Source organism: Vicugna pacos, chromosome 5 (genome assembly GCF_048564905.1).
Source record: "Vicugna pacos chromosome 5, VicPac4, whole genome shotgun sequence".
In the NCBI taxonomy this organism is placed as follows: Eukaryota; Metazoa; Chordata; class Mammalia; order Artiodactyla; family Camelidae; genus Vicugna; species Vicugna pacos.
The window spans coordinates 63,264,957-63,281,832 of record NC_132991.1 but is presented as its reverse complement, the minus strand read 5'-3'; the positions used below and the strand labels follow the sequence as shown (position 1 = coordinate 63,281,832).

At 38.7% G+C, this 16,876-nt stretch overlaps 1 protein-coding gene across 12 annotated transcripts in view; it reads left to right on the top strand.

The window, feature by feature from the left end:
- Window positions 1-16,876, top strand: part of UNC80 (unc-80 homolog, NALCN channel complex subunit) — a 190,352-nt gene that overhangs the window by 165,886 nt on the left and 7,590 nt on the right. For all 12 annotated transcript variants that reach the window (XM_072961364.1, XM_072961363.1, XM_072961360.1 and 9 more), the window contains 5 exons: window positions 350-556; window positions 2,901-3,085; window positions 3,813-3,978; window positions 5,339-5,518; window positions 8,489-8,627. In XM_072961364.1, the coding sequence (XP_072817465.1) occupies window positions 350-556; window positions 2,901-3,085; window positions 3,813-3,978; window positions 5,339-5,518; window positions 8,489-8,627 (877 nt within the window). The remainder of the gene's footprint in view (window positions 1-349; window positions 557-2,900; window positions 3,086-3,812; window positions 3,979-5,338; window positions 5,519-8,488; window positions 8,628-16,876) is intronic.

The window sequence follows — 16,876 nt, the reverse complement described above, 5'->3', positions numbered from 1 at the left end:
GTATGTTTTCATTCCTCTTCCTTCTTGGGGGATTTTTCTTTTAGGACAAGTTTATCTCAAATGTAAAGAGAGTGCATTATGAGTATTTGAGCAGACATTGAAGTGATAAAGCAGAGATTTGGCTGAGAACAGGGACCCTTGGGTGCTGACCACGGAGGAGACACCCAGGACCAGAAGCACGGCTTCCACTCATAGGAGGAGCTCTACTTGGTGGGGAAGACACTCGAATTTCTAGGGTTTTCTAGTTTGGAATTGGAAAGAGAGCTGAATTCTTCTGTGTCTAATGTGGAAAGTCTACCTTGTGACTTGTTTTTCTTTCCACTTCCCTCTTCCAAACTCTGCCCCTCAGATAGCCCGTGGCTGGAGCAGCCTGAGGTGCAGCTGCTGCTACAGACGGTCATTAACGTGCTCTTGCCTCCACGGATCATCAGCACGTCCAGGAGCAAGAACTTCATGTTGGAGAGCTCCCCCGCCCACTGCTCCACCCCCGGGGATGCAGGGAAGGACTTGCGCAGGGAAGGGCTGGCAGAGTCCACCAGCCAAGCAGCATACTTGGGTGGGTACTTCTTCCTTTCTCTCTCTCTCTCTCCATATATGTATAAATGTATGTATATATATATACACACATATATGTATATATACACCCTTATATATGTGTGTGTATATGTATATGCATATGTATTTATTTAGTTATGTTCCACCTAGACTCAAAAAGTATTTTTTAAGACCTCAATTCAGAGAGTATTTAAAGAAGCCTCTTGAGCAAGGATGAAGCATCACCCTCCACCTCTCCTTTCCCATTACCCTATCCCTGCTGTAACTGGGTTCTGACCCATGTAATGGTAGAAGTTGCTCCTTGGCCAGAAAGAACTCAGCCAGGGAGAAAAGACCACCCCCGCCACAGCACTGACACTCAGGAGCACTATAGCAGAAAATCTCAAAAGGAGGAAGTTGAAAAAATCTTGTAGGACGTTGTTCAATTCACCAAAGCAGACCTTGGTGTGGGGAGTATACACAATGGAAAAAAAAACAGGTCCTTGGGGTTTGGAGTGTAGTGGGATGTTTGGACTGCATTATAAGGGATGCATCTGAAAATGATGTGATTGCAAGGAGAATGAAAAATGGAAAAAAAGAAACAAGGCCACTTGTGCACAGGACCTACCCACGTGGGGTTTGGTTGCCAGAGTCAAGAGAATCTAGGGTTCAAATGAAATCTAGACTCTAGCACAGAGCCTTGCATGAGGTTTGAGACTACAGAAAGGATGACAGAGAAAGAGGTCTTAGCATGTAAGACAGGGATTGGAGGAAACACTAGGGAGTAACTATCTTCAGTTCTCTACACGCTCTGCCTTTCTAATGAAGGCGGATCCTTTGGTTACTTGGCCAGGCTATTTTAAATTTATTTCTACATTCATTTTGAGCATTTAGTGTGCAGAAGGCAGTGTTTTCTGGACTTTACACTATCATCACTTGGAATCCTCACAACTCTAAGAAGTAAATGTTCTCATTTTAGAAGGGACAAGGCCAAGGCCCAGAAAGGTTGAGTAACTTGCCTAAGGTCACACAGTTAGTAAGTGGCAGAGCCCAATTTCAGACCTTAACCATCCAGCACCAGAATCCCTGCTCATGAGCCCTTTGCTATTCTACTTATGATGGAGAGGAAGGTGGAAAGCAGAAAGGCAGACACCCAAAGAAGGCAAACAGGCACATAACAGTAGAAATGTCACCAGGGTCAGGGTAGGGATAGAGGAATGTTGCTTTTTGTTCATCTGTTTGTTTGTTTCGTTGAGGGAGAGGAATTGAGACTAGCGACTGCTGAAAAAGTGAGATTTTGAGGAGGAAGATGGGGAAGGAAGAATCTTACAACATCTCTGTCTGTGTGATATGGCATGGTTTTCCCCTAGAGATGCCCTAAATTAATGGTAAACGTGTACGTGATTCCTCAGGGCTTTAGGGAGCTGGATTTCTGTGTGTCTTCTAGATGCTGAGATGGGCCTTCAGGCAGGATGAAGAAACTCCAGGTTCCCCTGACTGCCCCATGGGAGACCCTGTGGGCAGAGCTGGTGGGGTTGGGGGCAGAGGAAGCCCCCACCACAATCTTCCACATCTTTACAATATTCTGGTTTGTTCCTGACACACTGTTGGGAAATTTTGCTTCCTGAAAATAAATACATAAATGCAGATTGTGACGTGGCTGCTGAATCTGGGAGGAAAGAGATGTTGTAAAAGAAATCCAGCAGGGTTTGGTAGTAGACATGATGTGCAAAATGGAGGCGGGGGAGGCAGGGACGATGGAGTCTTCTTTTCTGGAAGGATGCGCACACACACACATTTACTGCTTACTTGGGGAGCAGTTTAGGTTGGAGTCAGAAAGGGTGTGGGAAGGGGAAGGACTTTTTTTTAAACTTTATGCATTTCTGCATGGTTTGATTTTATATTTTGATAAGAATATATTATGCCTAAGTTTAAAAGTAAAAAAAAATATTTTAAAACGCCCGTGTTTTCGCTTAGGATATGGGTGGTATGTTAGTATAACCATAAAGCCACTATGACAGAAGTTTTAGAAAGCAAAACATTAGCCACACATCGTGTAACGCCTTCCCCTTTCAATTCTGCGAAATGCTTGGGTCTGTATTTTCCAAAATACTATTTAAAGGCACTTAAGAAAGATCTATGTACTGTCTTAATCAGAATCAAAACATGTTACCACACGAATGTCTGTCTTGATGTCAGAACAGTCTCACTGAAGAGTACATGAAAGTTTATGGAAACAGAGAGAGAGTTTAGAAATGTCAAAATTGATGCGTTGAAGGGCAGTGGATGCGGGCGGCAGGATGTGGGCGGGGTTCCTCCCAAGCACCAGTTGGACGGGCTCACCTGTCTCTTTTCCTGGTATGAAGCCCTCAAGGTGATTCTCGTCTGCTTTGAGAGGCAGCTCGGAAGCCAGTGGTACTGGCTGAGTCTCCAGGTGAAGGAGATGGCCCTGCGGAAGGTGGGAGGCCTGGCCCTGTGGGACTTCCTCGACTTCATCGTGCGGACCCGAATCCCCATCTTCGTGCTCCTGCGCCCTTTTATCCAGTGCAAGGTGTGGTGTGTGCTTCTCCTCCGGGGAGTGACACGTCCCGGGAACGTGCTGCTGTCCAGATTAAGGCAGGATTACAGCAGCATTGCTGGGGGGAACGTGTTACAGCTAGTCAGTAGGACCAGCTAATACCATGCTTGATGAAAAAGACAGCCCAAACAAGTGTCCCAGGGGATAAAACTTCATGTTAGAAGAACTTTCACTTAGGGGAGTGGGTATAGCTCAGTGGTAGAACACATGCTTAGCATGCACAAGATCCTGGGTTCAATCACCAGTACCTCCATTTAAAAAACAAACAAAAAGACAAAAAAAAAAAAAACCCTCACAGTAAGAGCTTAACTAAAGTCTATGGAACTTTGCCCTCTTCCCATTTTTCCCCCAACCCAGAAAAAGAGATTGACCCAATGGAATGATCTGAAGAATGGTCTCCTTTCTTTAGTGGTATGACTGAGATCGGATTTTAAATAAACTTGAAAAAAATGGGATAGTTAAAGCATGTTTTTCCCTGGGATTCCTAAGTATTCATCTACTTTCATTCTTTCCATGCTCTAATTTCCTGGGGCAGTGATTCAAAACAGTGTATTGGGTAAGCACTTTCTAAGCACTGTTCTAAGAACTTCATAAGCACTACTTTATCAAATCCTCACAACCAACTATGAAATGATGCAATAATCAGCCCATTTTACAGACAGGAAAACTGAGGACCTGAGAATCTATGCCTTCCTTTCAGCTTCTGGCCCAACCAGCAGAAAATCATGAAGAGCTTTCTGCCCGACAACATATTGCTGACCAGCTGGAGCGGCGTTTCATCCCACGCCCTCTGTGTAAGAGCTCCCTCATTGCTGAGTTCAACAATGAACTCAAAATTCTAAAAGAGGCAGTTCACAGTGGGTCAGGTGAGTATGCGTGGGGTATTTTGAATCTGTTTGACTAATAGAACTTACAACCTACCAATGTTTCTGTCCAGGTCACTGCTCTCTTTGGAACCAAGTGTGAGTTAGCCACTTCAGTACAACTGGTAGATTTCATCGCTGTCAACAACAAAACACATCAAAGGAGTATCATAAGAGTTTAATTTACTCCTTTTCTAAACATTTTTTAATCATGTCAGTGGTTAAGCTTTTTCTCAAATATTTAATTGTAAAAAAATACTTAAATTCTTACTTCATTTCCTTTTCGAAAAGGGGACTCAAATTCAGTGAACATCTATTATAGGATAGATTATTTCATAGATGTTATTTAATTTAACCCACACTAATACCTGCAAGATGCATAACTGAACGTCTACTTATAGAATGAGGAAATTGAGGCTCAATAGAGGATTAATAACTTACACACATAGACAGTGGCACCAGTGATGGGACTTAAAACCAGGTCTGTATGACTGATTATAAAGTCCTTGACTTCACACAAATTGGAGGGAGAGAGGGTTGAATCAAAACTGGCAAGCTAGGAGGTACTTCCTTTACATTGTTCAAAAAATTTTCTTTGGGAGTGCATTGTTTACTTTTATAATTAACACTAACTGCAGGCTACTGATGAAAAAAAATAAATCATTATCTGCCATTAGAGGGCAGTCATTACCCATAAGTAGAATATTATTATCTGATGGCTTTTTTTTTTGTCTAAAACTTTTATTGTTGTTTGCAATGAAGTAAAGACAAAGAAATTGACAAGTATAATCTTGGTGTAATCTATACAGTGCCATTCAAGTACTCTGCCTTATAATAAAATTATCTAACATAGAACCAAGGGGGTATTTTATAAGTTGTAATTTCCAGAAAAGGGGAATAAGAACTCAGTTTGAAGTATGTATTCTGATTCTGATTGTGAGGTTCCTATCAGACAATGAATTTATTACTTCTTTATGCTTTTGTCAGGTAAAGTATATTTCTCAGTGAAATTGACCAAGTTGGAAGCTACAATTCAGGTCAAAATTAATTTGCATTTCGCCAGCCTTGGAAAATGAAATTGAAAACAGAGAGAGGGAGCAACATCCAAGCATTTTACATTGTTAGAGATACGCTCCTTGCAATAAAACTATTAAATTATAAGTACATTAGTGGCCAATTTTTTTTTTTTAACGTTTTCACTTCTATTTGCTATTTTGTTCTGAAGATCATCTATCTGGGACACACTCTTTTGCTGACCTTTCCTTAAGAAAAATACACGTTGTCAGAGAGAAGTTTGAAGCTTGCACTTGTTTTCTTTCAAGATCCTTACCATAGATTTCCTTTGGTCTCTCCATCCCACTAGCCTACCAAGGGAAGACATCCATCAGCACTGTGGGCACCTCCACCTCCGCTTACCGCCTGAGCCTGGCCACCATGTCCCGCTCCAACACGGGCACCGGCACTGTCTGGGAGCAGGACAGTGAGCCGTCCCAGCAGGCTTCACAGGACACCCTGAGTCGAACCGATGAGGAAGATGAGGAAAGTAGGTCATCCTGCAGAATTTGGCGGGGGCAGGGAGGGATGGTTAGGGGCTGGGGAGGTCGTGTGTGATATAGCTTGGCCATGTGAATGAGGACTTGGGAAGGATTTCTGCTTTTGTGACCTTTTTGGTTCTGATCCCCCCTGGTCATTTTTACAAAAAGGATTTAAAATGGAATTGTGACAGATCCCATGATTTCTAATGCCTGCTTTTCTATAAATTCTTTGATATCCTTGGTCATTTAGTAGGAGTTGGGTAGACCATCTTGCTTAGGTCAGTCAACACTTAATGACCCAGTTGGGCAAGAAAAGTGAGCAATGCGTATGCTCATGACTTGGAAAAGACTAGTCGTCTGTATTATCTAGAATGTAAACCAGAAGACTGTCTCGGGGCATATAACCCAATTTGAGTTTAAAATGTCCCCAGTAACAGCCCAGGAGCTTCTAATGCATATGCTTAAGATTTGATGTAATGAAATGAGGGGAAATCCTGTCAAGAACACACTTCCATATATATGCATAATAGTTTTAAAAGAAAGTGTCCATTAAACACCACTGTCGTATAATGTTTTCTTAATTGTATCAATTATTTTCCGATTGTGTTTTTAAAATATTTTATTTAAAAAAAATTTTAAAGACCTAATTAAGGACACTCTGGTATAAGATTTATAGCAAAGTGTGCTGTCAATGCCTTATGAAAACAAAATCTGGATCTTCACTCAGAGCCTCTCCATACGAAATAACAACAAAAAGCCCCACTCTGAACTAAATTAAATAGAGTTGAGGTTGGAATTTTAATTAACTAGGATGAATGAAGGTATTTTAACACCCTACTGCAGTTGGATGTGTAGGAGAGGGAAAGAAATAACTGCTTTGTCAAAATGCACATCAATTATATTTCCGGATTTAGCTTCAGAACTAAGTAGATAACAAAATGATAATCATATTGTTCTGCACCTGACTTACGCACTTGTTTCTAAATCACCCTGGTCATTGCTCATGGAAATAACCCTAAAATTGTAATTAGGAAAATCTTGAAAAATCTTGACCAAAAGAAAAACAAAATGAGACAGACAAGGATCAGCAGTTAGAATATTTATTAAGTCCTCGTAATAATCTAGAACTTAAAGTAATATCCATTTTCCTTTAATGCTTCAAGTAATCTCTCCTAGCAATTTTTTTAAATGATGACAAATGATAACAACCTCTCTTTAATAGAGCTAAATATATTTTGCAGGTAACTTTATAAATACGTAGATGACCTAGCCAGTAGAAAGAGCTAGGGAAGGAAAGTACAGAAGAAATAAACAGAGATATCATTTACCAAATGCCAACACACACACATGCACACACACACTGACACATGGAAGTTTTTGCTACTATCTCTGCTCTCAGACATTACAGCCGTCCCAATGAACGAAAGGTTGCTAACACATGGTGTGGTGTGATTGTGATGTGGGTGTGTATTCATTTACTAGGTGGGGTATGAAAGCTAGAAGGTTGACATCTTTGAATTAAACAATTTTCCTATTCAGTCATCAAACCTGTATCAAGACCTAGCAGGAACAAGAAAGTATGAGAAAGATATGTTCTGTGCTCTCTAAAGTCTTCAATATAGTCCTGCAGAGGAGATGACGGACATTTTTGATAAAGAACACTTAACAAAAGAGTGAATGGAAGGCAACACACAATTAATCACCAAACAAACATTGAAGGAGTAAGTGTTACATGATATACGAGTTTGAACAGAGTGAAAAAAATTAGTGGAATCCCAGAAAGTTCTCAGTAAGAATAGCTCAATCTACCTGACCATGTTTTCATGTTTTTTAAGGCACATCTGGTTATTCTCTTCTCTATGAACACACCTAAAAAGAAAATACCATTCTATACCAAGAATCAACTTCCAGCCAGTCATTATATAGCAAATTAAAATGTTTAGCACTTTTTCTTTTCACCTGTTTGGTTTGAAATAAATTTCACTCGAAATAGGACTACTTGGAGATATTTTAAATAAATGCTGTCAGATGACCTTATATGGTAACGTTTCACCAAAACTCTAATGTTAATCAGAATATGTTTCCTGTTCAGTAAGAAACAATACTAGCTCACTTAGAATGAGGTCACCTCATCATAAATATTGTACTAACGTTAATTTTCATATGCATTTGGATACATTCATTTCTGCTTCTATGAAGAAAACAAAACTGCATGCATCAAATTTTAAATTTAGGTTAAAATAAGCATTTGTTAACGAATTTATAGGTTTTTAAATATTTTTCCAAAAAATACTTGAAATAATCTTTCCCTCAGCAGTCTAAAAATCATTAATAAAATGTACTGAATGTAGTGTTTGAATGTCGAAGAAACATGCTTGACTTGTTTAATAACAAAGTCCCTTATTGGACTACTGCTGGAAGGTTTAAAAGTGTATAGTCCAGCTTTTCTGAAATCTTTAATTTGCAGATGCCCCTTGACTTTTACAAATAACCTACTTGTAGTAATGGACAAGGAGTTACATTTATTTCATGAAGGCTGTTCAAAGGTGGGAGATGTGTAGATGTGAAGAATTATCCTTCATCCCTTTGTTTACAGATTAAAAACTAAGCCCCCAAAGGTCATTTTTTTTTTTCCAAGATGGAATTACAGTCATGAAGATTTATTGAGGCTGTTTCCCTCACCCAAATGATGTAACTGGTCACTTTAACTCGACGTTCTGTTCATATTCTCAAAATGACAATGTTCATTAACTCTGGCTCAGCTGTCAAATTCTCCATTTTTGTACAAATAGTGAAGATGTTTCTTCAGACCCCAGAGGTCTCAGTTTTGAATCTGTACAAAGTGATAAATGATACTTTAGCTTTAGAGACTGCCCTAAGATTGTATTTAAGCCAAGGACAGAACCCAAGCACAAAGTTGGTTTGGGTTTTCTGATCCACTTCATAGTTGGTAACGCTCCCTTCTCTGGCCCTTTCAGATGACTCTGTCAGCATGCCCAGTGTGGTAAGTGAACAGGAAGCTTACCTCCTGAGCGCCATTGGAAGGAGACGGTTCTCCAGCCACGTCTCCAGCATGTCTGCACCTCAGGCTGAGGTGGGCATGTTACCCAGCCAAAGGTAAAGAGCCCCGGGTATGTTATACTCTGTATTTGAGGGCAAAGGCAGAAATTCTGAGAATTCTCTCCTGTTATTCTAAAAAGCTAAAAAGAAGCAAACAATGTTTTGAAGTAGACCATTCAAGCGATTTTTCAACTAGGGTTCCACAGGCAACAATTTGCAGAGAGTTTTCTAAGCCAGGCCAGTAGAAGGGATCTTAGTTTCTGATCCTAGCATTATTTCTCTTCAGAATTTTTCTATAAATATATATAAGATCTTTGTTCATGGTCTTCTTTCAAATGATATTCTTGAATTTCAGATATATCATCAGCTAAGCTAATAATTAGTGTCTCGCCAAGTGTATAAGACTTGCTTGATGTATTTGGTAAAGTTTAGACCTCTGGTATATGATCAGTATTTAGTGGTCAGTAGTGATACTGAACCAAGCAGAAAAGGACCTATGCCACTATGTCTGACCTTGGGCAATCATTTAACAAGAGCCCACAGTTTTCTCCTCTGTGAAATGAGAAGATTAGTTGAAGTTGGTCTTCAAGGTAACTTCTCTATCTATAGTTCTATGATTCCATAACTAAATCCTTTAAGACATTTTCTTTGATGTTCTCTGCCCTCTCAGAATATCGATTAAAAACTTCATATACATATAGTTTGCCATATATATGGTAGTATAGAAAATGATCTGACATAAGAGAATTAACACATTGTAAATCAACTATACTTTAATAAAAAATTTTTCTATTCCAGAGTCAATAAAATTTTTACTTCAGGAACTGAATTATTTCAAAGAATATGGCCCTTTTCACTTTTATTACCTATAGAACCATTGTGGTATAATTTATACATGGAAAATAATAATGATAAGAGCACATTCTAATGTTCAGGTAAAATTAGTTTACATGCAGAAATAATTACCTTGTACCCAAATCCTTTAGCAAATCATTCCTGACCTGCATGGATGAAATAAAATTTGTGAAATAAAGCCAAACTTTGGAGAATATTTTTAAAAGGGGGAGATTATAAAAGATTAGTAAGTAAATTACATGCTTATACAGAAAGCAATATTTATGTACTATTTAGTTATTACAAAAATTGATAATATATAAGGGTAACGATCATTGTAAGAAATTGTTTTACCCACCATTTGATAATTTATCTTTGAAAAGGCAGTCTTATAAATAAAATAAATGAACAAAATCAGGGCCAAACTATAATGTCCAAAAAAGATGTAAAATCATACAAGCAGTTAACATTGGCAACTAGTGACTTTTTTAGTGATTTATTTTTAATTGCTAGTAATGTGCACACTTCTCTCAAGAATGAATAAAAACTATCTAGCCATCTACTTGAAAGTTTTATTTAAATTAGAGAATTTTAGGAATTTTAAATGGAGGATCTTTTTGTTATTTACCTAAAACAACTCGGCCATCAATTCCCCTTGTCCATATCCTTTCAGAGGTTATCTCATTTCTGGGGAGAAAATTGGTTCTATTATGGATATACTAGAAATCCAGAAAAATAATGTAGGTGACCCCTTTGGGCTTAAGTCATACTTTGGAAGGCTAGTGAAGATAATGATGTCTATGTGTGTAGGGAAAGCCTCCTGAGGACAGACGCTATTTTTACAGTAAGCAGGTGAACCACAATTCTTTGGGGGCAGGCATTCCAGTTTTCTGAATAGTTTAATTCCATCCAATTTAGCAACTATTTATTGAGTGCCTTGTAGGTGCTTTGCTCAATGCTGGGCACTGAGGGAAAGAGAGAAAAAGTGTGACAGTTTCTGTTCACAAATCCCCAAATCAGCGGCATCCAAATATATCAATAAACTATTTAATTATTCTCTCACCAGCCTGATAGGCTTTTTCTTTTGGCATTTACAATTCAGTCACTAGAGGATGGAGCGAGGAGGTAAATGCGAGTTCCGGGTGAATTTCCCAGGGTTATCTTCCTTCCATTCGTGTACTTGCATTTTCATTGCAAAATTAGCAGGTGAAGTTGGATTCTTTCTTTGCTTTTCTTAATGGCATCTGTTCCGAGAGTTGGGTTGTAGCAGTTCATGGTAAGTGGTTTCTGTGTGATAACGTCACAGTACACCAGAAAGAAGCAGGATCCTGGTCAGTGAAGCGTCATGTCCATGAAACAGGTGAAAGATCATCACCACCCAACCAAATAGTTACCAGAGGAATGACAGTTTCGTCTTCTCCAGATTCATTCTGCGATGCGTTTCAGAGCTCATGTGTCCATTCGGAGCTCATTTTAAGTCCCAACTCTTGACCAATAAGTAGGTCACTCCACTGAGAGTCGTGTCCCCCCAAAGTCCCTCCTCCCCCATTGCCTTGAGTCCTATGTCTTGACAGACCCAGCACAAGGTGAAATGGTTGACTGTCTCCTTTTCCTTCCTTGTTCTGTTAAATTGATTTTTTTTTTTTTTTGGTTCTTGGAAGCAGAAAATCGCATGCCTTTTTTCTTTTTCTTTTATTTGTTTGCATTTTCTTTCCCTAAATGCTTCATCTCCCTACCCCTCCTGCAGTGAACCTAATGTCCTCGATGACTCCCAGGGCCTGGCCGCTGAGGGCAGCCTCTCTAGGTACAGTGTCAACGCTACCTGTCTATTGGTGTCTGTGCTGAGGAACTAGCTGTTCCCTGTCTCCTCTGTCTCTCTGTCTCTCTGTCTCCTCTCGCCCCGTCTCGATAACGATTTTCATTCCTTGCCCTTTGTTGCTCATGAACACACGAGCCTGGAAGTCAAAGGTGTAGCCTCCTTCATTTTCAGCTTCAGAGCTCAATCAAAAATGGCCTAAAAAGCTTACTTTAAAAAAAAAAATCCCTGGAGTTCTTTTAGGGCTTATCCCATGGACCATCTAAAGAGTTTAACATGCCAAATGTTACATTTATCCCATCTAATCATTTCCCCCCCAATATCCCTTGATATTCCATAAGAACTGTTCTTTCAGAAGCCTTTTAATACAACTCTCCATCATCGAGAAGCCCCTTATAAATTCCAGACAGGCCTTTTAGCTAATTGCATGGATGGTAAGAAAACAAACAGTGATGCTGTAATAAGTGTTGATACAATTATGTCATCCGCTCTCTAATGCATGCTTTGAGGCAGGCTATCATAGTAGCCTGTTCAAACAACACTTGTATAAAGAATGCCTATCCCAGTGCAAAGAGGACTCCCAAATTTGCCATGAAATATCAGACACAAACCTTTCTCGTTAAGAGAAGCCTTATGATGCAAACCATATAATGGTTTGGCTTCTGGCTTAAGGCTTCAGAGAGGGGGACTGCACCTTTAACACTCAGATAACCCACATCAAACATTCCTAATCTTGTGCTGTTGATTCACACCTCTCAACTAATCCTCATTAGGGGCAATGCTTCTTGTTCATTCTAAGAGTGCCTTTGTTCCATCTCAAGAGAAAACATTCCCTTTCAAGTTTGCATTGTAGAGTGAGTGCAATACACCCATGTTTATTGCTCTATCACAAAGATGAGGAAATGTTGAGAGGCCGTTCCTGAGAAAGGCTGTCCTTTGTTTTCTTTGCATCTCGTTCAGATTTCACATTTTCTTCTGCCATTGAAAATGGGAAACTTACTCCATCATCAGGTGTATCTTTTTTTTTCCACTGGCCTCATAATTCATGACATTCATTTGTGTTTGCGAGCCCTTGCCGTGACAGACCAGTCTCTTACTGGTGGTAAATGTGGAAGTGCCGTAGAGTGAAGGCTTTAGTACCACTACTGAGGGTTTTGGGGCCGGAAGTACAAAACAGTCCTCTAGATGTTTTCCCTTCATTGTTCGTTGTATTTGAAGAGCTTTGAACCAAGTTTAGCACTGTGACCAGTGGCTTTAAGGCATACATTTGTTTAAAGTTTAATATTAACATACGAAACAGGAGAAGCTGGATCAGAAAGATAATTTCAATGTCCTACTGAGGGTAGAAACTATTAAATCAGACTTTCATTTGGCCAGCTCTTCTAATTAGGCCATGTTCTATTCTACTCTTGCTGAGTAAATACCAGTCTGGGGTTGGTGGGAGAAGGAAGGAGTTTGTGTTGATTTTTATAAATTCTCCCAGGGACTTGGCCTTCTTTGGCAGGCTTAGGGTTCAGATGACTCTGATCTGGAGTTATCTAAGCCAATTCAGTCTGCCCTGGGTCCAGTGTCAATGGGAGTAAACCCAAAATTCTTGCTGTGTGACAGTGGTTCAGAGCCAAACCTGTAGGTTTTATCTGCAGTTGAACTAGTCATTGCTGTGAGGGCTTTGATGACTGTTTTAAATCAACTGTTGTTGGTTTGTTGTTCCTGTAACTGGGGTGTTTCAGTTCTGGGTGTCAGTCACCCGGATTCAGTTACGGTCATTAAGAAACCAGAAGGTGAGGTGTTTACTTTGGATTCTAAATAATTCTAGTGATGCAGAGGCATTCCACCGGCCAGTAGCACATCCACCTTTGCCATACACTGCAAATCATATCTCTTGAACTCCATCATGTTACCAAGTTCTCTTTGGAGGAGAGGAACTTTTGGCATTTACTAAGAGGTGGGTTTATAAAATAGGCTATATACTTTTTATATTTGGTTTCTGGGCTTTCTTCTTTGGGGCATGAAACTTCTTTATGCTGCAGGCTCTTAAAATCCTCAAGAAAGCAGTGAGGCATGAACCATGTAAGTTACATTTAGCACACACCCGAGTACTCAGGACCTAAAATCCATCCAAAGTAGTCTTAAGGAAAATCTGGCACCAAAGCTTAAAGAATATCAGGAAGCATGCCTAACGGAAAGTAATAAACTTGACTCCTCCAGCCAACCCATATTTTGATAAACTTTCTGAGAAATTGCTTTTGAAAAAGCACTTGTTTTAGGCAAAGTGGGCAAGTTGGTCTGAGGGCTAAAAAAATAAAGGAAAAAACTAGGATAATCGGATAATCTGATGAATAGATGGAAATTAACACAATTCTTGCAGACCTTTAGAAAATTTCCTCCAGGATTTTTTTTAACCTGTGCTAACTGGTTTCTTATAAACATTCATGACAAGGAATATAAGCTTGTTGGAAGCACTATGCTATGGAGAAAAGATTCTTTCTTTTGGAAATTAATAAATTATAATAATGTTCCATGGAAGAATTCTCTGCTTTGAGAGTGTTGCCCTTCGAAGTACAGAAACTCATTGTGAATGTTCCCTCCCAGTGCCCGCCCCCAAACACACACACTAGGGACCATATTTTCTCTCCAGAAGAATATAGACACAGAAAGTTATCCAAGCACATAAGCCTGGAAGTTTATACTTGAGGATTAAATTTTCTTTGGACATGTTAGGACATTTTGAAAGGAAGGAATTGACAATCAACTCTAACCTTAAAAAGAAGAGAGTGATTACAATGTTATTTGATTCTGCAAGGGTAATTTTAATCACCTGGCAAATAAAAATGTGGCTCAAGTTTGAACAAGACATGCAGTCTGGGTAAGACAAAATAAAAATAACCTATCCATCTCATGATCATACATATTTTTCAAAGTATGAAAACTTGGCAAGTACTCTAAAGTACAAGAGAAAAATTAAAGCAAGCTTTTTGTGTAGCTGAGAATTAATAGTTAAGAAAACGTGTGTTGTGATATGGGATAAGGATATTCTGCCCATGCTAAGTCAGTTCTTCCAGGAGAGCGAAGATCCAGATTATCCCCACCCCCGCCAGCTTTTAAATCTGATTCCAGCCTCTAATATCAAAATTCCATGGCATTTGAAAGATACATTTTCTTGGTTGTTGTGGAGGCTAAGTAAATTTTAAACAGTAATCTTCTACTGGGAAAGGGAAGAGTAGGATTTTGTCTGTTTATATCCCTATATCCCTCTTCTCTATAAATGCTTTATGGCTCCTTTAGTGCTGGCTTCATGCACTCCCAGCACAAGGCCATCCCCCAGGGAAAGTGGCTCTGCTCGTGGTCTGGCACTGCACCTCGAGATTCTCTAACCATATTAAAATTGAAACTAAAACTATAGATAAAAGCAATGAAAATACGAATTCATTTTCTGTGTGCTAGTCTCACCCAGTGCTTCTACTCATAATTTTTATTTATGAAATCTGTTTCTAGATTGAAATCTTTTTTTTTTTGGTAATTGAAATGAATGATACAAATTTTTATTGCATTACTGAATGGCCCTTTGTTCCCCTATCCTTTAAGAAATACCATTAAACATATATTCCATCAGGAGATACATACGTATTTATACTCCACAAAACAGGCTTTCGTGCTGAAGTAAGGGAAAAGAGGTAATTTGTGCCAGAATTGTCTTCTAACGTTGTCTAAGTTTCTCTAGCTTATCAATGACTTCCTTGTATTTTGAGATAGGTGTTTTTGGTTTTTGCATACAGTTGAGTCACAGTGGTTCTGCCAAGACGCAAGTACATTTACTTCCCTAAGATCTAGATCATTTGCCATAGTAATGTTGTTCAGTGATGTAAAAATACAAAGGATGATTTTAGCTTCAATTCAGAAAGTTGTATTGCTTTTATACTTATTGTATACTCTTTTATTTGGCAAAACAGTGGAAATCAGTCATTTCTCATCCCCAAGATTAAATTTTTAGGAAATCAGTTTTTCTGAGAGGTGCTTAGGGCAAGCACCATGGTCTTCTGGTTGGTGTTAGTATTGCACACCTGATGGTCACACATCACAAATCCTACACATGATGGAAATATTACATGACATGGGGAGAAGCTAAATTGGGATCACTTTTTATACGCAACTCCAGTTTAATACAGACCTGAGAAAAAGAAACACGTTCTGTGTGTTACTTCTATTGTTAATTTCTCTGTTTTTTATTAACATGTCCTCTGCACACAGTAAAGCTAGACTTTGATGTTCCAAATATAAGCATGTTAGCATCACATTTTTAGGGAGAATATAATATATTAGCTGGACTGTAATTCCAAGGACATGTTCTAGAATTTCATCACTGATATGTGCATTCCATTGATGAAATGCTATATCACTTACACAGAACAGATAATTACTAAGGCTGTAAACTTGATCCATTTCTTAGAGATAAGCCTCTCTATCCATAGAGAAAATTTTGATGCTTATGATCCTCCCTTGGAATAATCATCGTGAAATTACCATTATGTTTTGACATTTAAATCCTTGAGTGGCGTGTATTTCTTTTTGTTTCTTGCACCATTTTTTTTCCTCACAATCTCTGATTACTGAATAAAAATGAGACAAGTGGACTGCCTCTATTTCATTTTCTCTGCCCAATTATTCTTAAGACATTTTATTGCCTACTTCCTTCTAGTGTTCTAGAAGCAGTAAACTCATTACAAAGTAAAACAAGGAAGCATGCTATATTACATCACTCTTCATGTTCAAACCATTTTACATCAACTAACTTCTTTTCTCTACCTTAATGGGAGGTAGGTGGTAAGTATTAACCTCCCTTTACGGCCGAGGGAACTGAGGTAACACTTAGATGTCAATGAAGAATCCATTCTAGTGAAAGCTTTGCTAAGTATTTGGGAGAAACTTGTTTCTACTTTTGTGCATATGATAATTGAACACCTTTCCAATTTAAGACACATGTTAAAATGTATAATTAATAAGGAGATGTCATTTCAAACATGCCAGCAACTTAGTTTGGATTGCTTATCAGAATTTATTGCATTGTTCCTTTGGGATGATTTTCCATCTTCATAGAAAAGTCGTATATGGAACAAGGTCATATATGTATAAAAATAATGAACATCGATTTTTTTGAACTTGATGTTCAGGAGGACAAGAAAGTGTAAAAACATCTGTTTTTGAGACTCTGTCTGGAATTTTGTATTGTGCATCCCAAATGGTGTAATACATTATGGTATAATTCCATCCTTATTTCAGAAAAACTGTGATGAACTCCATTTGGGAATCATTCATTTTCTTCTAGTGGAAATAGAAGTAAGACTTTTAAAACTAAAAAAAATGACAGATGTGGTTGTGCCAGCCATGGCAATGATTGACTAGTTGTTAATACAACAGGGGAAACATTTGATTGTCTTGCCACCAATTTCTCTCCCTACAAGTGCAGGGAGACTGTATTTAGGTAGCTCTTTTTTCTAAAAATGGCAATGAATGAATACAGTCTTTCCTTTTCATGGACAGTTGCTGACTCTGCATTCCTCTGTGGAATATTTTACTGTAAAAACTATTTGTAGATGACTCTCCTTTTGCAAAGGCAAAGCAGAAATTAATTACCCATTAACCAAATAATCACATTGGC